This window comes from Panthera leo, chromosome B3, assembly GCF_018350215.1.
Source record: "Panthera leo isolate Ple1 chromosome B3, P.leo_Ple1_pat1.1, whole genome shotgun sequence".
NCBI lineage: Eukaryota > Metazoa > Chordata > Mammalia > Carnivora > Felidae > Panthera > Panthera leo.
The window spans coordinates 28042319-28068143 of NC_056684.1; the positions used below are offsets into that span (position 1 = coordinate 28042319).

Consider the following 25825-nt stretch of genomic DNA (forward strand, 5'->3'; position numbering starts at 1 on the left):
TTACTGGAGCCTGGTTTGCTTGCTCATCAGGAATTACCCCCTGCATTGCAGCCGCATACTTTTGGGGTCGGCACCCAAGAGATTTGTATCCTAGTTCATATTCTCCCACAAATATACCTATATAGCGGAGAAGCAGGGAGAGAACACTTACGTCTATTTGAAGGACATTCCAGGGTAAAAAGGGCAGCACCAGTCCTCATTCCACTCCTAGTGGGACTGGGAATTGCAGGATCCACAGCTATTGGAACTGCTGGACTCATTGTGGGGGACCAAAATTTCAAAACTGTAAGCAAGCAAGTGGACCGAGACCTAGGCTACTTGGAAACTTCAATTTCTCGGCTAGAACACCAAGTAGACTCTTTAGCCGAGGTTGTATTACAAAACAGAAGAGGGCTTGATTTACTCTTCATGAAGGAAGGGGTCCTCTGCGTGGCCCTCGGAGAAACATGCTGTTTTTATGCGAACAATTCCGGAGTAATCCGAGACACTCTCAGTTTGGTCAGAGATAATCTTAGGGCCAGGGAACGTGCCAGGGAAGCCAGCAATAATTGGTATCAGAGTTTATTCTCTTGGTCCCCCTGGCTCACATCATTGCTTACAGCCGTAGCTGGGCCACTGCTATTGTTACTTCTCGGGTTAACTATTGGCCCATGCATTATCAATTGGTTAGTACAATATGTCAAGAAGCGAGTTAGTGAAATAAAAATTATGATGATCAGGTCCAATTATATCCCCTTAGTTCCTAATGATGAATCAAGGGATTGATTCACTGACAAGAAAAGGGGGAAATGTAAGGGTTAAATTGTAGTGTAGGGCTAATGCTTAGCTTGAAAAATAACAGCTTTGTGTTGACATTGAAGGTTAAGAGATAACAGCCTTGCTTTACTCTTATAAATTACGCCTCATACTCTTGTAAATTAGGCTTCACCAATTAAGGAAACAAAAGTTCAAAGAAAAGAGCATCAGAGGCAGGGTCAAGGAGATCCACTGGTTGCAACTTAGAGGCAGAAAGTTTAAAGTAAACACCTCATTAGGCAACTGTTTCTAACTCATCTGGAAATTGTTTCTTTGTTCTGTTCCCAGGTGATGATAAAACGATGTGATCGGTTATAAAAACTCTGTACCCTGGCTGTTCGGGGCCGCACTCTTATCAAGAGTGTTGGTCCCGATCGGTCGGCCTTGCCTCTCATTGTAATAAACTTTGTTGTGACTGTCACTGGTGCCCGTAGCATTCTGTTTCAGGAGTCGTGTGGTTGCAACACCTGTCCCATTGTCTACGTTGGGAAACTTTTGTTCAGTTGACTGAACACTCTGGCTGAGAAAACAAGCTTCACATTTAATGCTGGTAACTCAATACATGAGTTATGTTCCACCTGTATCCACTTAAAAGTCAGTCAATTGTCAGCTTTTACCGGTGGGGGAATCTGAAGTGGGAGGTCCAAGTGAGTGCTCTTCACTCCTTGACATCAAGGGTGGGAGGAGGAGCCAATAGTGCCAGAGACAGAGAAGAGGGTATAGAATCAGTTATGCAGGCTGCACCGTAGGTGTGCAGAAACAGGAGGAGGAGGAGGGGAAGGCAGAAAGGAGAGAAGGCAGAGAAAGGAGATTCCTGGTTCTAAACCTCGTCAGCTCAGAGGAGCAGGTGCCAATGTTTTTTTCCACCTAAGTGGAAATATGGAGTCTGTATCAGGCTGGAGAAGATAGGGAATTTCCCTGAAACAAAAGGAAGGAGTTTCAGCAGCTGCTTGGGAATATTCCTTAAAGTCTCTCCCCTGAGGTAGACTAACCAGACAATTAGCTCTAATTATCATAGTCATTAACCCAGGCAATGAATGAGGAAGAAACCCCACATACAGCTAGAGTCTATTAGGAAGGAGGAACAGTGAGAGAGAGTGTCAGAGTCCCCTTCATTAGGGATGGCCTGTTTCCTCTGGCAACCTGGGTTTATTTGGAGGAGGCCTGTTTAGACAATCATCCAATATATCAGGAGGGAGTTTACTAGCCAAACACATTTGGGTAAACACATTCTGCAAGAGGCCCTCAATTCTGGATCCTTATTTAGGGTCATGAAAGCCTGGACACAGGGTACCTCCATTTGTCCTGTTTGTCCATTTGTCCTATTTCTTGCAGAGGAGATCTGATGGATTGTATTAAAATTTAATGTCCCATTAATGGGCCATTTTTCCTCATCTCCTAATGAGTATTGAGGCCAGGCAGTAATATAAAAGATCCTTTTTTTTTTTTTCTTAGATCTTGCAATCGAATTGATTCCAGGGGGATAAAAGGCATCCCAAGGGAGAGTCCTTGGGGACTGAAGATCCCATGTTTCCTCAGTCTCAGTCCTTACAGTCATGGTTTTGAAATAGAAACCTGAGATCTCTCTCACTTTACTCTTGAAAACATAGGGAGAGCTCTTGATAACCAGAAGAGAGCATAGTTAGTCCCTTTCCTCCCTTGTACTGGAAATTTGGCATTCACATGAAGTACCACAGCCATAGACCCAGTCTTCCGCTGAGCCAAATGGGCCAAAAAACAGTCATTGAATTGGGTCTTTAGTCCAAGCAATGCAGTAGAGTTTGATCATTTTAGGTTTGTCCTTGTTCCTTGTACAAGGAGCATCCTCCCAGTACTCTGGGGACTATGTGGAGGAATCTGAAGAGACCCCACCTCTTTCTGGGTGTCTCTTCCCTTATCCCTAGGCCTAGAATTTTTGTTCCCCATCCTCAACCAGGTTAGTTCTTGCTTCTGAGTTTCCCTGGGGTGCTCAACCACTCAATGGAGGTTTCTTGCACTCTCCAGGACTCGCTTTGTCTGTCTCCAGCCGTTTCCCTCCGTTCCCCTCTTGGGAGAACGAAACTGCAGATGGAGACTCTACATTCACTTCGTATGTAGGATAGATCTCAGTCACAAATACTCAGCCTCCAAAGATTTCCTGACCCCCAAGCAGTACTTAGTCTAATTTTCCTATCTTGGACCATGCACGGAATTACCAGGTCGCTGTGGTACCTTTTACCCTTCCCCCAGCATCACTTCTTCTGTCTCCAAAGGTAAAAAGTCTTGAGCTCCATGGATCCTGCAGAGGCCAGGGGTCCTCCCGTGGAAAGGCCACCCAAACCAGGGTGGGACGTGTCTCCCCTTTCTCAGAACTTGGACCCTGCAGATTGAGGTGAATACTGGACAAGCCCCCAAATTGTGAGAAATAGGCCCACCAACCCAATCAAAGGAGGGATGCGGAGACTTGGAGCACAGTGAAGTGAGGCTTTAATCAACATTCTTGAGAAAGTTAGTGTCTGACCGAAAGGCACACTCAGGGCAGTTATAGCAATTTATCTCCTAACATGCAAGTCCCTTCTCTGGCTCCTCATTGGCTGAGTACTACAGAGGTTATAGCCTTACCTAGACATCCCCTACACCCTTAAGGCAAGAAGTAGTCTGACTGGAACAAATGTATATTCCCTGAGGTGTCACAGAGACTTTTAGTCTCTCTTCCCTTTGTTCTTTGACACATGCAACCTGTGAAAATAAGCTCACAAAATGGAAAGGGGGAAAAAAAAACAGGAAGTGAAGTGTCTAAAGGTTTGGGACTCCATTGTGGTGGTGGTGGGGAGGTATTCATACATTTTTCCAATAAGTTGTAAACCTAACAAGACAGCACAGCTTTTATTTGGTATTTCTGAAAATGAATCATTTCCCTTACGTCTCACATATTCTATATGTTTATGTACTGTGTATCTGTACTTTGTACATAATAAAGAATCAATTTTCACTTCCGTTGGGTGTGATACTGCATTCACTGAGAATGCATAGGTTAATGAATTCTTATTTCAACATCTTATAACACTTGAAATTGTCTTGTACATAAATGTTTACTACATATGATTTAGTTTATAATAGAATCTTACAGAACTTATTAAATGAATTACTTAAATTTAGCCATTAATCGTAATTCCTCATCATATTCTATACTTTCAGTATAGAGTGAGCACAGATACTACCTCAATCTGCCATTAGTTCACATTATCAAAAGCAACATTTTTAGGCAACTTTTTGTAAAGAATAGTTTCATTTCATAATAAGTCAAGGTTAAAGAGTAGAATGGAATCGTTCACAGACTTTATTTTTAGTATCATGTATGATGCTGCTGGATTTGGTTTTAGTGGTGTGTTTCCAAAGCCATATGGCAGTTACTCATGGTCTTGTCCCTTCCTGCAAGGTTACAGGTGACCTAGACTCAGACCTACTGAGCCAGGTGTGTGCACTGGGATAAGTAAAGTACTTTGCCCAAACAAGGGCATAGGGTCACAAAATGAGAGAGCATAAGGTAAGCTGACACCCCACAAACACCCCATCCCCCACCATATGTGTGATATTTCTCAGGCACTCCTGGCTGCCCAAGATCAAAGGAAAGTAAAGAAAATAAATGGTTAACTGATAGAGATCACAGTCATACAGGACATGAGTCTCCATCAGTTTACAAATATCTTAGTAAATTATAAGAAAAAGGCAATCTTATCAATAGCCTTATCTCCAGAAACCTGTAGACTCAAGTTACCTGGAGCCCCAACATCACCCTCTCCTCCATAGTGATATGGGGAACAAAGGCAGGAAGGAAATGGCAGGTAAAATTAAATTTCCTTAGAACCTGCAGCCCATTGACAAATACTTGAGGTAAATACAGAGTACAACATTTCTCTAGGAACCCCCTACTGTCTTAGTGTTAACGCTTTGCTAGAGGGAAAAATATCCTTAGCCTGACAATAGCTAGGCCTCCAGTATCCTGTGATTCTTTTTTAGCATATGAAAATCTCTTTGGAAACTTCCCCTTGCCTTTACCTCCCCCAACTCCCAGGTATATAATCAGTCTCTCCTCACTGTCCCGGGGCAGCTCTTTCTGCCCATGGGTCCTGTCCTCATGCTTTAATAAAATCATGTTTAAAAAAAATTTTTTTTAAGTTTATTTATTTATTTTGAGAGAGACAGAGACAAGGTGAGTAAGGGAGGGGCAGAGAGAAAAAGGAGAGAGAGAATCTCACGCAGGCTCTGGGCTGCTAGCGTGGAGCCTGATGAAACCAGCAAGATCATAACTCATGAAACTCATGAAACTCATCATAACTCATGAAACCAGCAAGATCATAACCTGACCCCAAACCAAGAGTTGGACACTTAACCAACTGACCCACCAGGCACCCCAACAGAATCACTTTTTTGCACCAAAGATGTGTCAAGAATTCTTTCTTGGCCATTGGCTCCAGACCCCCATCACTCCAAAACCTTATCAACAACACTAAATGAATGAACACAATTAAGTTTTATTAGTTTGATTTCTGTAACCTTTAAATCATACCTTACAAATTAGACTGTCACAACTGGATTTAGTAGAAGCAGAGGAATCAAGTTCACTATTTTCTGACACACTGACACAAAAAAAGGAACAATGACTTAGAAAAGGTTATTCATAAAAGACCATCAGAAAAATCCCTAAACAAAAGCTAAATAAGCATTAAGTTTAATTCTAACTGGTAGTGGATTTTATTACAATGAGCTGGTATTAAGTTTCTTAAGTCCATAAATCTTTCCCCAAACATTACTGATCCTTTGCTAAGGAATATATGGATGAACTCAGCAGCATTTTGACATAGCTAGTTGTTGGAACATTCCATAGAAAAATGCAAAATAATTCTGTAAGAACATGATGGCAACAATTAGCAGCTAATATTCTCAGACTTTCTAATTACCAAAGGCATATACAATTTTAGTCTAGAAAAATAATTTTATAAAATTAAGCTTTTAAATTGAAAAGTACCCCCTTTAACAGGCACAGAGATACTGAAAAATAGTCACTAAAAATCTTACTAAATAGTTTATGGAAAGAAAAACATGCCCTTATAGTTATTAAATGCAGTCAGTACTGGGACTCTTCAAAAACATGATGTACATGTCCTCAGCTGCTGGCCAGGGACTGGTGGATAGGTGGCTGAAAACAGCGAACATGCTCCACAGGTGTGCTTTCTCCATCACCAGACTTCAAGTACTTGTCCAAGATAGTAATTATCTCATCATTTAGGATCTGGAACTTGCGAATTCTCTCCACCATTTTCTTCAATGGCTGCAACAGTTAAAATTAGGATGTTTTATTATTAAAACATGTACATTTATTTTTCATGTTTCAAAATGTCAGAATTTTCACATTTTCTCAAAAATTATAGCAAACTACTAGCACACATCTCTGTAATGTACCTATTGGAACAATGAATGTATTTTGCATTTAAACACATTTCTCTATCGGTTTCATACTACTGATGGTAGATTTACTTTTACAACTTAGACCTATTCATTCAACACACAGGTATTAAGAACCTGCTGTGTGCTAAAAATTGGTGATGTAAAGATGAAGATAATATAGTCAGTGGGGAAAGACCAGTAATCTAATACAAGTTTTAGATTTCCAGTTATTGTAGACAGGATACTTTGATAGATCCTCCCGGTTTAATAAAAGACACACACACACACACACACACACACACACACAGACAGACACACACACACACGCACACACACACACACACACACACACACACAGGAAGAAACTTTAAAAAGCACTGCAGGTTTTGTCTATGCAGGAAGTAAAGCAGAAGCCAGGACCTCCTCAGGGACAGATGCCACCAGCAGCAGTGAGATGAGGAGATGGCCTGGGCTGTAAGCAAGCTGGGCTACACCTGAAGCCATGGTCCCTCTAATTAGGCTAATGTGGCCCCAAGTTGGTAACAGCCTGTGGAGATGAGAAGCAAATAAATATCTTGGGAGAAAAGCAATCCAAATTAAGTTTAATTGGACAAGAGCTGGCAAATAAAAAACCTAACACACGAAACATTTCAGGATTTGAGATAACCTTTGAGGTCTCACATACTAGAATTAAAAAATATAATACATCAAATGTGTAAAAAAAAAATGGGAAAAATTCAGTGAAGAAGATAAAATGATCAATTACCACCAAGATTTGAACTAAATCAAACTTGTAAGTATGTATGTATGTATGTGTGTATATATGTAGGCTTCACACATGTATGTATGTATATATGTACGTACATAGGATTCACACTCAGTGTGGAGCCCAATGTTGTGCTTGAACTCATGACCCTGAGATCAAGTCAGGTGCTTAACCGATTGAACCACCCAGGCATCCTCCGAATCAAAAATTTAAAAATAAACTAGTATTTCTCAAAACTAAAAACAGCAGATTAGACACAGCTGAATGAATTAGATAACTGAATAAAGTACTCTGGGAACAGCCCAGAGAGACAAGAAAATGGGAGATACGGAAGGTAGAGTAGCCCCTCAAAGACGTCCATGCCTGAATCCCCAGAACCTATGAAAATGTTACCTTTCATGGCAAAAGAGACTGTAAATGTAGTTAAGATTAGACTTTAAAATGGGGAAACTACCCTGGATTTTCTAGGTGAATCCAACCTAATCATATGAGCAGAGAATTTCCTTCAGGTAGAGGCAGGAGATATAGCAGAAAGTTGATAGATTGGAAGCATGGGAGGGACTTGACCCACCTTGGCTGGAGGGGTTCATGTGGAAAGTAGAAGGATGTAGGCCAATGGGCAGTAAAGAAATGGGGACCTTGGTCCTCTAACTGCAAGGGACTGCAACCAGCCAACCACCTGAATGAGCCTGGAAGCAGATTCATCCCCAGAGGCTCCAGAAAGGAACACTGTGCTACAGACACACTAATTTTGGCCTTGAGATGATAAATAAAGTCAGTTGAGTCATTCTGTACCCAGACTTCTGACCTACAGAACTATGAGAGAATGGGTGTTGTTTTAAACCACTAAGCCTGTGGAAATCTGTTGTGGATTTGGAACCTAATTAGAAAACTAACAGGATAAGGGATATGGAAACCAGAAGAATATCTAACAAGTAAGTAACTGCAGTCCTAAAAGAAAACAGAATGGAAGAAAACTAAAATATTTGAAAAGATAATGGCTGAGTATTTTCTAGAATTACAAAGAATCCATAAAATGACAAAGGGAAAAAGACCTAAAGAGCAGTCATAACAAAGAAATCAAACAAAACAAAACAAACCACACACATTTTGACTATAACAAAGGAAGCCAGAAACTGGAATAATATGCCAATAATCTAAAAATGCAGATTCTATAAGGCTGTATAATATGAAGCAGATCTAAGTACCCTAAAAAGAGAAAGAAAATGGAATAATTACTATTTGAATTGCCTGACTGCTTTACTTAGCAAGTATGTTTAGATTCATTTTGGAAAAGAAAGCTTCAGTTGGTGTCACCTTATGTATTGGGATGAAAAACATTCCCAGAAAAATAACTTTTAGTAAATATTTTGTGAAACTTCCACATAGTGGAAGATTCTCTTCCACATACCACATTTTTGATAATCTCATCTTTGCCATCATGTTTCTGGACTTTAAGTAGGTGGTAGCAGAAATCCAGGACAGCGAAGCGCCGCTGTTGCCCAAGAAGTACAATGATCATACAGCCAGCCCAGTGGAGCCCGTCGCCAAAGCACTGCCTAGAAACAAGAAGCAACAAGGACAACAAGCAATCACAAACAATTATAAAGTCTTTTACAACTCGGTGTCCAGAATTCAATGACCAAGGGATCTACTGGGAACAGGCCAGGAAGGGAACGCCAAGCAGCAGATGACGTGTCCTTTTTGGTAAGTCTCTTTTGAGTTCCTTTGGCACACTGTTTCCTAACCTTCTTTCAGATCACAGACCCTCCAAGAACAATGATTCTATGAAGCTGTGGACACCCCCATCTAGAAAATGCACAGTTAAGAAAACTTAACTTACCTAAGTTTCCATGGGTTCAGAGAACACCTAGAAACTTCACCCCGAGTCACCTCCTGAGCATTAAGAACTTCCACTTAAATAGCTTTAAAGCAACTTGAAAAACTTCTAGTCCACTTCCAGAGGAATGTAGTCTTCTATGTGAGCCTAACACCAGCTTGTTCCCACTTTCCCCATCCACTGAGTACACTTACTCGACTGTAAACTCGTGTGTTCCCACAGGAATGCAGTAGACAAACTGCATGGCACTCCAAAGTCTGTGAAACTCAACACACTCATCCACATGCATGACTCCATTGCTGGGCAAAGGCCCACGCCAGATAGGGTCGTCCAGAAAGGTCCGGATCCGAGTCAGGATGACTTCAAACATAGATAGGCCACAGCAGAGACGTTCCTTTGTCAGCAAGTCCCCCTCTCTCGCTATTGCAATTTGCTGCAGAAAGGATGGAATGTTATGAGCCACGGCAGGCTCACTGCTGAAACCAAACTACCCAGATTTATTTCTGACTTACTTGAAAACTATCCTAATTTGCAGAAGAGGATTTCTAGAAATAAGCATCAGCAACATAAATATGTCAGCTATTACATATATGTCTTACTAGATTAAATATACTTCAGTCTAGGAGAACTGTCTACTATAGCCGTTCTTAACTGGGAGTGATTTTGCCTTCAGAAGACATGTGGCAATGTGTGGAGACATTTTTGATTGTCACAGCTTGGGGTGAGGTGAATGGCATCTAGTCAGCAGAGGTCAGGGATACTGTGTTCTAAAAAAATGTTTCTTAAATTTTATTCCAATGTAGTTAACAGACAGTGTCATATTAGTTTCAGGTATACAATATAGTGATTCAACTATTCCACTCAGTGCTCATCAAGAAAATTATTTTTTTTAAGTGTATTTATTTATTTTTGAGAGAGAAAGCGGGAGAGACAGAGAGAGAGCACGAGTGGGGAGCAGGGGAGGGGCAGAGAGAGACAAGGAGACACAGAATCCGAAACAGGCTCCAGGCTCCCAGCTGTCAGCACAGAGCCTAATGAGGGGTTCAGACTCACAAGGCTCAGCCTAAGTAAGGTGCTCAACTGACTGAGCCATCCAGGTGTCCTCAGACAAGTGTTTTATTCTTAATCCCCTTCACCTATTTCACCCACCTTCCCTCTAACAACCATCAGTTTGTTCTCTGCAGTTGGGTTTTGTAAATTCCACATATGAGTGAAATCACATTGTATTTGCCTTTCTCTGACTAGCTTATTTCGCTTACATTATACTCTAGCTCCATCCATATTGTTGCAAATGGCAAGATTTCATTTCTTGATGGTTGAATGACATTCCACTGTGTTTATATATATATATATACACACACACATACATATACATATATATGTATATGTATATATGTATACATGCACACATACATACCCCATATCTTCTTTATCCATTCATTTATCAATGGACATGTGGGCTGTTTCCATAACTTGCTTTTTTTAAGTAATATCGCAATAAAAACGGGTGCGTTTAACTTTTCAAATTAGTGTTTTTGTATTCCTTGGGTAAATACCCAGTAGTGCGATTACTGGATCCTAGATATAGTTCGTTCTACCTATCTATCTATCTATCTATTTATTTAATTTAATGAGGAACCTCCATACTGTTTTCCAAAGTGGACCCACCAGTTTGCATTGCCACCAACAGTGCAAGAAAGTTCCCTTTTTTACAACATCCTTGCCAACACTTATTGTTTCTTGTGTTTAGGCTTTCAGCTATTATGAGAGGTGTGAGAGGATATCTCATTGTAGTTTTGATTTGCGTTTCCTGATGATGAATGAGTGATGTTAGCTCCTCATGTGTCTATTGGCCATCTGGATGTCTTCTTTGGAGAAATATCTGTTTAAGTCTTCTGCTCATATTTAATTGGATTTGGTTTTTTAGTGTCAGTTGTATAAGTTCTTTATATATATTGGATACTAACCCATTATCGGATGTCACTGGCAAATATCCCCTACCATTCAGCAGTTTGCCTTTTAGTTTTGTTGGTTGTATCCTTTGTTATGCAAAAACTTTTTACTCTGATGAAATCCCAATAGTTTATTTTTATAGTGTTGTTTTCCTTGCCTCAAGACACATATCTAGTAAGATGTTGTTATGGCCAATGTCAGAAAAATTACTGCCTTTGTTCTCCTCTAGGACTTTCATGGTTTGAGGTCTCACATTTAGGTCTTTAAACAATTTTGAATTTATTTTTGTATATGGCATAAGAAAGTGATCTAGTTTCATTCTTTTGCATGTAGTTGTCAAGTTTTCCCAACACCATTTGTTGAAAAGACTATCTTTTTCCCATTTCGTATTTTTTCCCCCTTTGTCAAAGATGAATGGACCATATAATTGAAGCATTGTTTCTGGACTTTCTACCCTATTCCATTGATCTCTTTTTGTGCCAGTGCCATACTGTTTGATTACTACAGCTCTGGAATATAACTTGAAATCTGGAATTATGATACTTTCAGCTTTTTTGTTTGTTTGTTTTTTTTCTCTCAAGATTGCTGTGGCTACTTGGGATTTCTTTGTGGTTCCACACAAATTTTACCATTCTTTGTTCTAGTTCTGTGAAAATGCTGTTGGTATTTTGATAGGGATTGCATTATATCTGTAGGTTGCTTTGGCTAATATGGATATTTAATAATATTTATTCTCCCAATCCATGAACATGAAATATCTATCCATTTGTTTCTATCATCTTCACTTTCTTTCAGCAATATTTTATAATTTTCAGAGTACAGGTCTTTTACCTCCTTGGTTAAGTTTACTCTTAAATATCTTATTATTTTTGGTGCAATTATAAATGGGATTGTCTAAATATTTCTTTCTGCTCCTTCATTAGTGTACAGATTAGTACAATGGATTTCTGTACATTGATTTTGTATCCTGGGAACATACTGAATTCATTTATTAGTTCTAGTAGTTTTATGATGGAGTCTTTAGGGTTTTCTATATACAGTATCATGTTATCTGCAAATAATGAAAGTTTTACTTCTTCCTTACCAATTTGGATGCTTTTTATTTCTTTTTGTTGCCTGAGTGCTATGGCTAGGCCTTCCAGTACTAAGTTGAATAAAACTGGTGAGAGTGGACATCCTGTCTTGTTCCTGATCTTAGGGGAAAAGTTCTGTTTTTCACCATTGAGTATGATGTTCACTGTGGGTTTTTTATATAAAGTCTGCATTATGTTGAGGTATGTTCTCTCTAAACCTACTTTGTTGAAGGTTTTTATCAGGAATGGATATTGTACTTTGCTAAATCCTTTTTCTAAGTCTATTGAGATGATCATATGGTTGTTATCCTTTCTCTTACTGATGTATCACACTGATTGATCAGTGGTGAGTGAACCACCCTTGCATCCTAGGAATGAACTCTCTGTGTCTCTTTCTATGTGTTAGGAAAATCAGCTATGTCTCCTGTTCTCGAAAGAAGTAGCTTTTATGAAGAGGTCCTGTAGTGCCACTTAAGGTGTGTCTCCTATATATGTTATGCGTGTCCTGCTGTTGTGGCTGAGCTTTTCCTTCAGTTGTCTGCAGTGGCTCTTTGCCTATTGTGGGTACTTGCTTGGTTCCTGTGGTGTTAATGGGCCAGTCTCATGCTGCCTAGGGCTTGAGTTGAGTCAGACTAGGTGTTTGCCAGAGATGCAGTAGCACCAAACTACAGCTGCTTTCCCTGTACTGTCCCCTGAGCTTTCGTTTGTGGGCAGGGCCTGCAGCCAGACTGGTTGTCTGCCCCCAGCCAACTGCTGGGCCCACCGTTTGACTTGTGTGTGTGGTTATCTTTCCCTCTGTCCAGGGTAAGAGTCATTCTGGACTGGCACTGACCCTTGTCAAGGTACTTGCACACTGCCAGGCCTGTGGCACTGCCCTCGATGGGCTCTGGCCAAGAGCATATTGGAGGGGAGGAGCTGTAATGGCAAGGGGCAGGGGAGCCTGGTATCTGGTGGTATTAGCAAAGTTTGTGCAGCACCAGTCCTCTGTAGGGGGTTCCTGCTATACTGGGACTGAAAGTGAGCCTGTCTAGAGGGCGTGGATCTGCTGCAGCACAGCGGGGAGTGGGGTAGCAATGTTAGCAAGTTAGGCAGTAAGTGTCAACATGGTGCTGGCTATACTGAAGGTGGCCATGAGTTTATGCTGGGGGCAGGGGATGGAAATGGTGCCTGCCAGCTCCTTTGTTCCTGGAGAAATCTTCCAAGGATCTCAATCCCTCCAAGATGCGCTCTGAGATGAGTAAACTACTCTCCTTTTCATTTGCCTCAGGTGTTTTTCACACTGTTGCTTCTATGCTATATTTCCATGAGGCTGTTGTGCCAGGGATACTGTTCAACATCCTACAATTCATAAGACAGCCCCCACAACAAAAAATTATCTGGTCCAAACTGGGGACAGTGCCACAACTATGAAACCCAGCTCTAGCTTAAGTTGATATAAAATCATGGAACTCTACCCTGACACCTTGCCTCCTATAGGAGACTCCCACTTTCTGTTATTAAAAACCTATGAAAAAAGCCTTCTTCATGAAAGGACAGACCACACAAAAAAGTAACATTTACTGTGTACATCTTTTGCCAGCCAGACTCGGGGGCTCTGCTTGGCCGGCGAGCCGCCCCTCCGCCCCGGCTCCCTCCCGCCAGTCCGTGGAGCGCGCACCGCCTCGCCGCCCTTCCTACCCTCTTCCGTGGGCCTCTAGTCTGGGCTTGACTCTGGAGACTCCCTTCTGCTAATCCTCTGGCGGTTTTCTGGGTTCTTTAGGCAGGTGTAGGTGGAATCTAAGTGATCGGCAGGACGCGCTGTGAGCCCCGCGTCCTCCTACGCCGCCATCTTCCGGACTTTACTGTGTACATCTTACATGCTAGGTGATGTCCTAAGCCCTTTACACATGTTAGCTCACTTAAACTTCCCAATCATCCTGGGACAAGGTCCAGTTACAAACCCCACTGGAGACACTGAGGCCTGAGAGGGCCTATCCAACCTCATTACACCTTCCAGGGTGGGTCATCCAGAACCTGTGTTCTGAAGCCCCAGCCATGCCAGTGGTCTGATGTGCATACCAAACTTGCCACAGTGACAGCTGTCACAGTATGCATTACCTGAGGGGTTCCCAGTCTTTCAATCAGAGGGACAAGATGCAGTGGGGCGTACTTTGATTCTAGTCTTTTCATTTTGGCATCAAGTCTCTCTCCCTCTGCAGTAGAAAAAAATATTTTAATTTTTTTTTAACTTTCTGTTCCTTTGCATGGAAAATGATTGCTGAAGTTTAATTTTGTCAAAGAAACACATGAAGATTTCTTAAAATTATACACACAGATTCTCTGAACATTGTTTTAGAAAACTGGTTCATTTGATATTTTAACTCAAAATGACAGAACTGATTTTCTGTTCAATATTCATTTTTTTAAACACTAAAAATTATAAATGTAATCAAAATCAAAGAATAGTACAAAAACTCTCTGTACCCATTTGTTATAATGAGGATCAACTCGTGCCACTCTTGTTTCATAGATACTCAACGTCCCCTGCTATTCTGAAGCACGTCCAAGATATACCGTTTTAGTCTTAAATATTTCAATTATTCAATATTAATTTAACTATGTTACATTTCCAGTTACCTTCAGTTATGACTGAACAGGGACCAAACTCAAACAAAACTAGCACTGAGTTCTCTGGTCACAAAGACCACGTGTCACCACTCAACACTGCATAGGCAATCTGGACTCCCTGGTCAGAGGCACAGAAACTCACCTTTCACATGGACTCTTGGCAAGATGTTCTGAAATGGGGCTGCATGCAATAGGTCACACACTTCTTCTAAAGACTACAGCAAAGGAACAGAAGGTTGCATTAGGAAGTTTACCTCACCGCAAAGACAGACAGAAGTCTGGTGCTGAAAACAAGATCTATATCTTTGTCATTTTAGTGTAAAATAAATAGTCTAAGCAGCACTGTGCAGAACTCTCTGGAATGATGGAAATGTATTGTTTGTGCTATACACTTAGTTACTAGCCACATGTGGCTAGTACACCTGAATAACTGAATTTCAAATTTTATTTACTTTTGCTACCTGCCTCTTAAGTTTGTAACTGGGTTATAAGACTTTATAACAAGACACCACTGCATAGATAGGAGGAAGGTGCTTCCTCTGTGAGCAGCACTAGAGGCAGAAAGAAAGGCAGCATCATTCTTGCACCCAAACCAAGTTCTGAGTAGTCATCTTGAACCTGCTTTTGGAACACAACTCTTTTAAAGAGGTAATAAAAAGAAGACCCATTCTCCAGAATATTGCAGTGTAGAGGTAGAGTTTACTTCTAATATCACAAGAGTTGCAGAACTAAAAACCCACCATGAATCTAAAGGTGGTCAAGAATAGGGCTTATTGGGGCGCCTGGGTGGCTCAGTCGGTTAAGCGTCCGACTTCGGCTCAGGTCATGATCTCGCGGTCCGTGAGTTCGAGCCCCGCGTCGGGCTCTGGGCTGATGGCTCAGAGCCTGGAGCCTGTTTCCAATTCTGTGTCTCCCTCTCTCTCTGCCCCTCCCCCGTTCATGCTCTGTCTCTCTCTGTCTCAAAAATAAATAAACGTTAAAAAAAAAATTTAAAAAAAAAGAACAGGGCTTATTTCCAGAGTCTGAAGGCTCTTAAACCACAAAAAAGGGTCCCTAAGATTGGTGTGTTCACCATGGGGCAGGCAGAAGAGGTGAGTAAGCTCTCTCTCAATCTACATCAGGCTCTCCACAGAACCTTCTACTGTATACCCATCTTAAAATCTTATAATTCTATAATAATTAAAAAAAATTATTAAACAAAAGAACTATTAACAGAAGGTCAAGACATATACCAACTGATGCTATTTTCCCTTCCAAGGATCTCCCCAGATGATGGCAAAGGAAAGACCAAGAAAAGGAAGATAAGACTTTCTGTACTTATAAGTGAGTGTCCTATGGTCACCTAACATAAATCTAGTGCAGCAGCCAGTTAGCTGTGACCTGTTCAACCAGGAGACTGACCCCTCCACACTCTGCCTTCTATTCCTGAGGCTAGCACCAAAGCATGAGCTCTTCATGCAGAATATATGTAGTAGAAGCCACCTCTGGGCCAGTGTACCCAGGACCTGTTCGCTTGGGCCTTCTAGTCTAGGCGAAGAAGGTGTGGAGGAGAGAAGAACAAGATAAAAAAAAAAGGGACATGATCAGATGATGATTGCATGGTACGCAAACACATAATGAAGTGTGATGTCAATGGAATAATGTGCAGCTCAAAAAAGATAAGAAATGTAGAGTGATCTCCAGGATATATTTACTGTCGAGTGAAAACAATAATGAGGAGATGAATGAATGGTCAGAGTGTAAGGGGGTCAGTTGGAAGCTGATTGACTGCAAGAAAAGTACTCAGGGAAATGGATGGAGGATGGGAAACTTTGACAAGGGACCATAGCTACCAGGTAGGATGCTGGAGGCAGAGCCACACACAAGGAGAGCTGTGCAGGCAGTAAAGTAGCCTACAGGCCAGCAATACCATTCAAGACAGGTGGTTCATCCAGCTGTGCTGCTTCCAGGTGTTATTGCCAATGAGCTCAAATTTTTGCCCCCAAACCGAAGCAAACAAACAAACAAACAAACAAACAAACAAAAAAGTAAGAACAGCCATAAAAACAATAAAAACTAAAGACTATAAATATAAAAACTATTGTTAAAAACTATAAAAACTACCATTAAAAACAAATAAGCAATGAAAACTATTCTAAAATCAAAACTATTCTAAAATAAAAAGTTTAATGGAGGCACAGCTAAGATGGCAGAGTAGCAGGGGTCCCTAGGCTTGTCTCGTACTTCGAACATAGCTAGATAAATATCAAATCATTCTGAATACCCAAGACATCGATCTAAGGACTGAAAGAACAAACTGCACAACTAGAGGGAGAGAAGAGTCCACCTCAAGGGAGGTAGGAGGTGCAGAGACATGGTTTGGGGAAGAAACAGATCATGGGTGCTGCAGAGAGGAGGGAGCCCTGGTCGTTGAGAGGCAAGAGAGAGGCATACACAAGGTATACACAGGCCCTGAGGCAGACACAAGGAAAACACTTCCTCAAAGCCACTGACTAGGAAAAAAAGAGAGGCTGATTTCCTTTTTTTAAAATTTTTTTTTAACGTTTTATTTTTGAGACAGAGAGAGACAGAGCATGAACGGGGGAGGGTCAGAGAGAGAGAGAGGGAGACACAGAATCTGAAACAGGCTCCAGGTTCTAAGCTGTCAGCACAGAGCCCGACGCGGGGCTTGAACTCACGAACCGCGAGATCATGACCTGAGCTGAAGTCAGACGCTTAACCGACTGAGCCACCCAGGCGCCCCGAGAGGCTGATTTTCTTGAGTTTCTGCAACCAGTGGGGCTCAAAGACTGGAGTGTTGGTCCATTGTGTGGCTAGTATAAAGCTCTGAGGGTACTGCAGTGCTCCTGTAGAGAAGACAGGAGGCAGAAGGCATGATCTGAGGATCCCGTGGACCGAGCTGGGAGAGACCGTTCCTCCTTCTTGGAGCGCATCTGAGAGAGGTGGCATTGCCTCTCTAGGGACAAAGGAGTGGAGGGCATCATTTCCCTCCCCCACACCTCAGCATAGGCCCAGGGATACCTGCTGAGGGTGGCTAACCTGTACACTGGCTCTTTATTGTACTTTACTTAAAACCCCATCCTCCTGCACTTTGTACAACTATCCTTCTGGAACAAACCTGCATCAGTCCCGGTGTGGCAAGACCCTCCTCAAGGGGATGAGTGCAGATCTCCGCCATGCTAGGTCCCTAAAGTCTGGAGTTTTAAAACTCAGTTGGCCTGGCTGGGATAGAGCTCAAAGTGTACTGCACTGCTCCAAGCAGGCAAGCAACTTGGACCCAGACAGTGTGAAAGCAGCGTTCTGAAGGATGCTTGGGACACACAAGGAGAAACTGCTCCCTCCTCTGGGAGGGCTTCTTGAACAGAAGCAAGCATGAACTCCCCTCTCTGGACAAAGGAGCTGGCTGGAGCCATTTCCTCCCCTGCCCCTCAGCATAAACTAACTTCAGTAAATACCACAGCGTCAATACTGGCTGCCTAAACTGCTTACACCAAGCTCCACCCTCCTGTGCTATGCTGGTAGTGCTTTTCTTGGGCAAGTATGCCTAAGGACCAGCGCCGCTGGCCTATTCTCCAGAAGAACAGCACAAATTCCCACACACACTATGTCTAAGGACCATGGAGTTCTACAAAGCTTTAGCTCTAGTGGAAATAGAATCCAGTCTCTTTTAACAAGCAGACAAGAGCACACCTAGTTAAAAGTTGCTATATTCTGGCAATGGTCCAGACTTTCCCCACCGCAGGCAAGGAGAAACTGCAGAGGACTGACCTGAAGGAAAGAGCAGCCGTAACACAGCAGCACAGTGCATACAATATGCACCAGAGACACTTCTTGAAACACTAGGCCCTGGACATTATATGACCTCTTCTTCATAAAGCCATTAACTCTCAGGAGCAGGAAACATAACGGCTTTCCTAACACACAGAAGAAGACAGAGAACTAGAAAAAATGCAAGACAGAGGAATTCATCCCAAAAGAAAGAACAAGAAAAGGTCACAGCCAGGGATCTAATCGAAACAGATATAAGTAATATGCCTGATCCAGAACTTAAAGCAATAATCATAACTAACTGAGCTTGAGAAAAGCATCAAATACACCAGGGAGTCCCTTACCACAGAGATAAAAGAGCTAAAAACTAATCAGACCAAAATGAAAAAATGCAGTAACTAATTATCAAAACTGCCTGGATGTAATGACAAGGATGGAAGAAGCAGAGGAATGAATAGGTAACATAAAAAAATACAATTATGGGAAATAATGAAGAACAAAAGAGGGAAACAAGTATCATGGATCACATAGAGAATTCAGTGACTCCATAAAATGTAATAACATTGATATCATAGGAGTCTCAGAGGAAAAGGGAGAGAAGGGGGCAGAAGGTTCATTTGAGGAAATTATAGCCAAAAACCTCCCTAATCTGACAAATGAAACAGACCTCCAAATCCAGGAGGCACAAAGAATTCCCATCAAAATCAACAAAAGCAGGCCAGCACCAAGACATATTGTAGTTAAATTTGCAAACAATAGAGACAAAGACAGATCCTAAAAGAAGCAAGACAAAAGAAGTCCTTAATTTTCAAGGGAAGACAAATAAGGTTAGCAACAGATCTGTCCACAGAAACTTGGCAGACAAGAAAAAGGCATGATATATTCAATGTGCTGAATGGGAAAAATCTGCAGCCAAGAATACTCTATCTAGCCAGCAAGGCTATCATTCAGAATAGGAGAGATAAAGAGTTTCTCAGACAAACAAAAACTAAAGGAGTTTGTAACCACTAAACACCCCCTGTAAGAAATATTAAAGGGGATTCTTGGGGCGCCTGGGTGGCGCAGTCGGTTAAGCGTCCGACTTCAGCCAGGTCACGATCTCGCGGTCCGTGAGTTCGAGCCCCGCGTCAGGCTCTGGGCTGATGGCTCGGAGCCTGGAGCCGGTTTCCCATTCTGTGTCTCCCTCTCTCTCTGCCCCTCCCCCGTTCATGCTCTGTCTCTCTCTGTCCCAAAAAATAAATAAAAAAAAAACGTTGAAAAAAAAAAAATAAATAAAGGGGATTCTTCAAGTGGAATGAAGGAAGAAAAGTGACAAAGAGTAAAAACGAACACAGACAAAAGAAATTAATAAAATGGCACTAACTTCATATCTATCAATAATTATCCTGAAAGTAAACAGACTAAATGCTCCAATCAAAAGACAAAGGATGTCAGAACTGATTAAAAAAACAACAAAAAAAACCCCGACCCATCTGTACAACTGCCTTTCATAGCTCATTGTAGATCTAAAGACATCTGCAGATTGAAAGTAAGGAGATGGAGAGACACTTACCATGCAAATGGATGTCAAAAGAAAGCCAGAGTAGCCATACTTCTATCAGACAAACTAGATTTAAAAAAAGATTTTTTTAAAGTTTATTTTTGAGACAGACAGAGCAAGCAGGGGAGGGGCAGAGAGAGAAGGAGAGAGAGAATCCCAAGCAGGCTCTGCACTGTCAGCATGGAGCCTGATGCGGGGCTCGAACCCACAAAATGCGAGATCATGACCTGAACCGAAACCAAGAGTTGGACGTTTAACCAACTGAGCCACACAGGCGCCCCAAGACAAACTAGATTTTAAACGACTGACTGCAAAGAGATGAATAAGGGCACTACATCATAATAAAGGGGTCTATCCAACAAGAAGTACTAACAATTGTAAATATTTATGGCCCCAACTTGAGAGAAGCTAAATATATAAAACAATTAATAACAAACATAAAGAAACACACTAACAGTAATACAAGAATAGTAGGGGACTTCAACACCCCACTTATAACAATGGACAAATCATCTAAGCAGAAAATCAACAAGGAAACAATGGCTTTGATGACATACTGAACCAAATGAACTTAACAAACATATTGAGAACATTCCATCCTAAAGCAGTAGAAAACACATTCTATTCAAGTGCAATGGGACATTCTCTAGAATAGATCACATACTGAGTCACAAGTCAGGTCTCAACAAGTACCAAGAGTGAGATCATACCATGCCTATTTTCAAACCACAGTACTTTGAAATTTGAAGTCAACCACATGAAAAAATTTGGAAAGACCACATACATGGGGGCTAAAGAACATCCTACTAAGAATGAGTGGGTCAACCAGGAAATAAAAAAATAATAAATGAGGGGCATCTAGGTAGCTCAGTCAGTTAAGCACTGACTCTTGATTTCAGCTCAGGTCATAATCTCATGGCTCGTGAAATCAAGCCCGACAGTGGGCTCTGCGCTGATGGCGTAGAGCCTGCTTGGGACTCTCTTTCTCTCTCTCCCTCTGTCCCTCCCCAACTCATGCACTCTTTCTCTCTCTCTCTCTCTGAAAATAAATTAAAAAACATTAAAAAAATATTTTAAAAAAAATGAAAATTAAACAAATACCTGGAAACAAATGAAAATTAAAACACAATGGTTCAAAACCTTTGTGATGCAGGAAAAGCAGTCCTGAGTGAGTTATATAGCGATAGAGGTTTACCTCAAGAAGCCAGAAAAATCTCAAATAGACAACCTAACCTTATACATAAAGGAGCTAGGAAAAAAAAAAAAAAATGAAGCCTGGGGTGCCTGGGTTGGTTAAGCAGTTGGTTAAGCAGCTGACTGCAGCTCAGGTCATGATCTCGCAGTCCATGAGTTCAAGCCCCGCATCAGGCTCTGTGCTGACAGCTCAGAGCCTGGACCCTACTTTGGATTCTGTGTCTCCCTCTCTCTCTGTTCCTCCCCTGCTTGTGCTCTATCCCTCTCTGTCTCTCAAAAATAAATAAATGTTAAAAAAAAAAAAAAAAGAAGCCTAAAGCCAGCAGAAGGAAAATAATAAAGATTAGAGCAGAAATCAATGATATAGAAACTAAAAAACCCCCCAACAGAATAGATGAATGAAACCAGGAGCTGCTTCTTTTAAAAAATTAATAAAATTGGTAACCCCCTAGCCAGACTTACCAAAGAGAAAAGAAAAAGGACCCAAGTAAATGAAATCACTAATGAGAGAGGAGAAATCACAACGAACACCATATGTATACAAAAAATTATGGGAGTATTATGAAAAATCATATGCCCCAAATTGGGCAATCTTGAAGAAATAGATAAATTCCTAGAAACTACAACAACTAAAACAGGAAGAAGTAGAAAACTTGAGCAAAGAATATCCAGCAAAGAAATTGAATCAGTAAGCAAAAATCTCCCAACAAACAAAAGCCCAGGGCCAGATGGCTTCCCAGGGGAATTCTACCAAATACTTAAAGAAGAGCTAACCTTTTCTTCTCAAACTATCCAAAAAAATAGAAACGGAAGGAAAACTTCCAAACTCATTCTATGACTCCAGCATTACCCTAATTCCAAAACAAGACAAAGACTCCACTTAAAAAGAGAACTACAGACCAATATCCCTGATGAACATCGATGCAAAAATTCTCAATAAAATACTAGCAAATCGAATCCAACAGTACATTAAAAGTATCATTCACTACAATCAAGTGGGATTTATTCCAGGGTTGAAAGGGGAGCTCAATATTCTCAGGTCAATTGATGTGATCCACCACGTTAATAAAAGAAAGGATGGGAAACATATGATCCTCTCAATAGATGCAGAAAAAGCATTTGACAAAGTACTGCATCCATTCTTGCTGAAAACCCTCAAAAAAGTAGGTTTAGAGGGAACTTAACATAATAGAGACCGGCCATCTATGAAAAAATCACAGCTAATGTTATCCTTAATGGGGAATAACTGAGAGCTTTTTCCTCTACGGTCAGGAACGAGATAGGGATGTCAACACTCAAGACAGTTACTTAACATAATACTGGAAGTCCTAGCCACAGGAACCAGATAACACAAAGAAATCAAAGGAATCCAAATTGGCAAGGAAGAAGTCAAACTTTCACTATTTGCAGACAACATGATACTCTATGTAGAAAACCCAAAAGACTCTACCAAAAATTTGCTAGAACTGATATATGAATTAAGTAAAGTTGCAGGATACAATATCAATGTACAGAAATCTACTGCATTTCTCTACACCAATAATGAGGCAGTAGAGAGAGGAATCAAGGAATCGATCCCATTTATAATTGCTCCAAAAGGAATTACCTTTTGTGAGTCATGATCTCACAGTTGATGAGTTCGAGCCCCAAGTTGGGCTCTGTGCTGACAGCTCAGAGCCTGGAGCCTGCTTTGGATTCTGTGTCTCCCTCTCTCTCTGACCCTCCCTCGCTCAGGCCCTGTCTGTCTCTGTCTCAAAAATAAATAAACATTAAAAAAATTAAAAAAAAAAATCTATACTACTCAAAGCAATGTACATGGAATGCAGTCCCTATCAAAATACCACCAGCATGTTTCACAGTGCTAGAACAAGCAATCCTAAAATTTTTATCGAACCACAGAAGATTTTGAATAGCCAATGCAATCCTGGAAAAGAAAACCAAAGCTGGAGGCATCACAATTCCAGATTTTAAGCTATATTACAAAGCTGTAGTCATCAAGACAGTATGGTGCTGGCACAAAACAGACACACAGATTGAAGGAACAAAACGGAAAACCCAGAAACAGATCCACAACTATATGGTCAACTAATCTTCAACAAAGCAGGAAAGAATATCTAATGGAAAAAAACCAGTCTCTTCAACAAATGGTATTGGGAAAACTGGACAGCAACATGGAAAATAATGAAACTGGACCACTTCCTTATAACATATACAAAAAAAAATCCAAAATGGATGAAAGACCCAAATATGAGACAGGAAACCATCAAAATTCTGGAGAACACAGGCAGTAACCTCTCTGACATCAGCCAGAGAAACTTCTAACTAAAGGCAAGGGAAAAATTAACTATGGGGAATTTATCAATATAAAAATCTTTGCACAGCAAAGGAAACAATCAACAAAACTAAAAGGCAACCAACAGAATGGGAGAAGATATTTGCAAATGACATACCTGATAAAGGGTTAGTATCCAAAATATATAAAGAACTTATAAAATTCAACACCCAAAAAACAAATAATCCAGTAAAAAAATGGAAAGACCTGAACACACATTTTTCCAGAGAAGACATCCAGATAGCTAGTAGACACATGAAAAGACGCTCAACATCATTCATCATCTGAGAAATAAAAATCAAAGCTACAATGAGATACCACCTCACACACCTGTCAGAATGGCTAAACTTAACAACACAGGTGGGAATGCAAGCTGGCGCAGCCACTCTGGAAAACAGTATGGAGGTTCTTCAAAAAACTTAAAAATAGAACTACCCTACGACCAGCAATTGCACTACTAGGCATTTACCCAAGGGATACAGGTGTGCTGTTTCGAAGCGACACATGCACCTCCATGTTTATAGAAGCACTATCAACAATAGCCAAAGTATGGAAAGAGCCCAAATGTTCATCGATGGATGAATGGATAAAGAAGATGTGGTATATACATATATATACAATGGAGTATTAGCAGTCAAAAAGAATGAAATTTTGCCATTTGCAACTACGTGCATGGAGCTAGAGGGTATTATGGTAAGTGAAATTAGTCAGTCAGAGAAAGACAAAAATCATATGACTTCACTCATATGAGGACTTTAAGAGACAAAACAGATGAACATAAGGGAAGGGAAACAAAAATAATATAAAAACAGGGAGGGGGACAAAACAGAAGAGACTCATAAATATGGAGAACAAACTGAGGGTTACTGGAGGGGTTGTGGGAGGAGGGATGGGCTAAATGGGTAAGGGGCACTAAGGAATCTACTCCTAAAATCATTGTTGCACTATATGCTAACTAATTTGGATGTAAATTTTAAAGAATAAAAAATAAAATTAAAAAAAAATCCTATTAAAGGAGCAGGAAAAAAAAAAAGAAAAAAAAAAGAACGTATATCCTTTCCCATATATATATATATATATATATATATATATATATATATATATATATATAAAATCCCCTGTAGCTAACAAGCTTCAAAGTTCTTCAGAGCAATCTAAAAGGCCATTTCTCGGGCTATAGTCTTCAGTAAAACAAAGAATAAAGCATTTGCAAACTTAAAAAAAAAATTAACAACACAGGAAAGAAAAGATGTTGGTGAAGATGCGGAGAAATGGGAACCCTCTTGTACTGTTGGTGGGAATGCAAACTGGTGCAGCCACTCTGGAAAACAGAACGGAGGTTCCTCAAAAAGCTAAAAATAGAACTGATCTATTAGAATTGCCTATGATTTGGCAATTGTACTCATGGGTATTTATCCAAAAGATACAAAAATAGTGATTTGAAGGGATACATGCACCCTGATGTTTATAGTAGCAATACCAACAAGAGCCAAACTATGGAAAGAGCCTAAATGTCCATTGTATACATGTCTGTATATAGAACAAACTGAGGGCTGCTGGAGGGGAGGTGGGCAGGGGGATGGGCTAAATGGGTGATGGGTATTAAGAAAGCACTTAATGATGACTGATGAGCACGAGTGTTGTATTTAAGTGATGAATCAGTAAATTCTACATATGAAACAAAAAAAAAGGAAAAGGAAAAGGAAAAGAAAAAGAAAAAGAAAAAGAAAGAAATAAAAAGGAAAAAAGTTTATTAGACACACATGCATAAACTAAAAAACACCAAAACAATACTACCCAGGTCGGGTTTAAGGAGCAGAATTTGAAAATAGAATGAAACAAACAAACTTCAGGAAACTACATGTATCTACCCAATGCATGAATTCAGAATAAAAAAGATCAACATTTTTGGTTACTGAATCAAATCCTGGTGCCAACTGGGACAACTACTGCATGGCCACATATGGACAGGCCCTGGAGGCCCCCACCCAAATACTTGTTGCCTTGGCAGTTGGGTCACAGTTACCCCACTTTTCTAATGTGACAATCTGATTCACCCTTAATATCTCCATTTATAATAGTGAGAACCTACACAAATACCAAAACCTATTTTTTACCACCTTCCTTGGAGAGACCACTAAGAAGAGATCAGTGTCTAGTGTCTTCAAACCTGTCCCTGGGTTTGATGGGACTTGGGCATAATCATCTGAGATAGATTGAGAACAACAGCCATACCTCCTTCCACCATGGGAAATTCTACCCTAGTGGACATACTGCAAAATATAACCTCCTACTTCCAACAGGACAAAAGCCAACACCACAAAATTCCTATCTGGGACTGAACCTGGGAGCAGACGTGCCCAACACAGAACATGTGGCTTCTCACCGCTTCCACAAGGTGCACTGACAAGGGGATCTGGAGAAGGGAGAAGTGAAGGGGTGACAGTAAGCAAAGGGCCTGAGGAAGGGTGGTGACAGGCATTTTTATAGGGAAGGGCTACCACGACCAGAAGAGAGCCATGCATGGTGT

At 40.8% G+C, this 25825-nt stretch overlaps 1 protein-coding gene across 3 annotated transcripts in view; it reads right to left on the reverse strand.

Moving 5' to 3' along the window:
* Positions 1-5289: 5289 nt before the first annotated feature.
* CYFIP1 (cytoplasmic FMR1 interacting protein 1) overlaps positions 5290-25825 on the reverse strand; it is a 132670-nt gene continuing 112134 nt past the window's right edge. For 2 of the 3 annotated variants that reach the window (XM_042941287.1, XM_042941289.1), the window contains exons 27-31: positions 14604-14676; positions 13952-14046; positions 9023-9261; positions 8400-8547; positions 5290-6106 (exon numbers count right to left, since the gene is read on the reverse strand). In XM_042941287.1, coding sequence (XP_042797221.1) covers positions 5942-6106; positions 8400-8547; positions 9023-9261; positions 13952-14046; positions 14604-14676 — 720 coding nt within the window. In that variant the 3' untranslated portion in view covers positions 5290-5941. Of the gene's footprint in view, positions 6107-6642; positions 6770-8399; positions 8548-9022; positions 9262-13951; positions 14047-14603; positions 14677-25825 lie in introns of all 3 variants that reach the window. The other variant, XR_006203420.1, reaches the window with a different exon arrangement.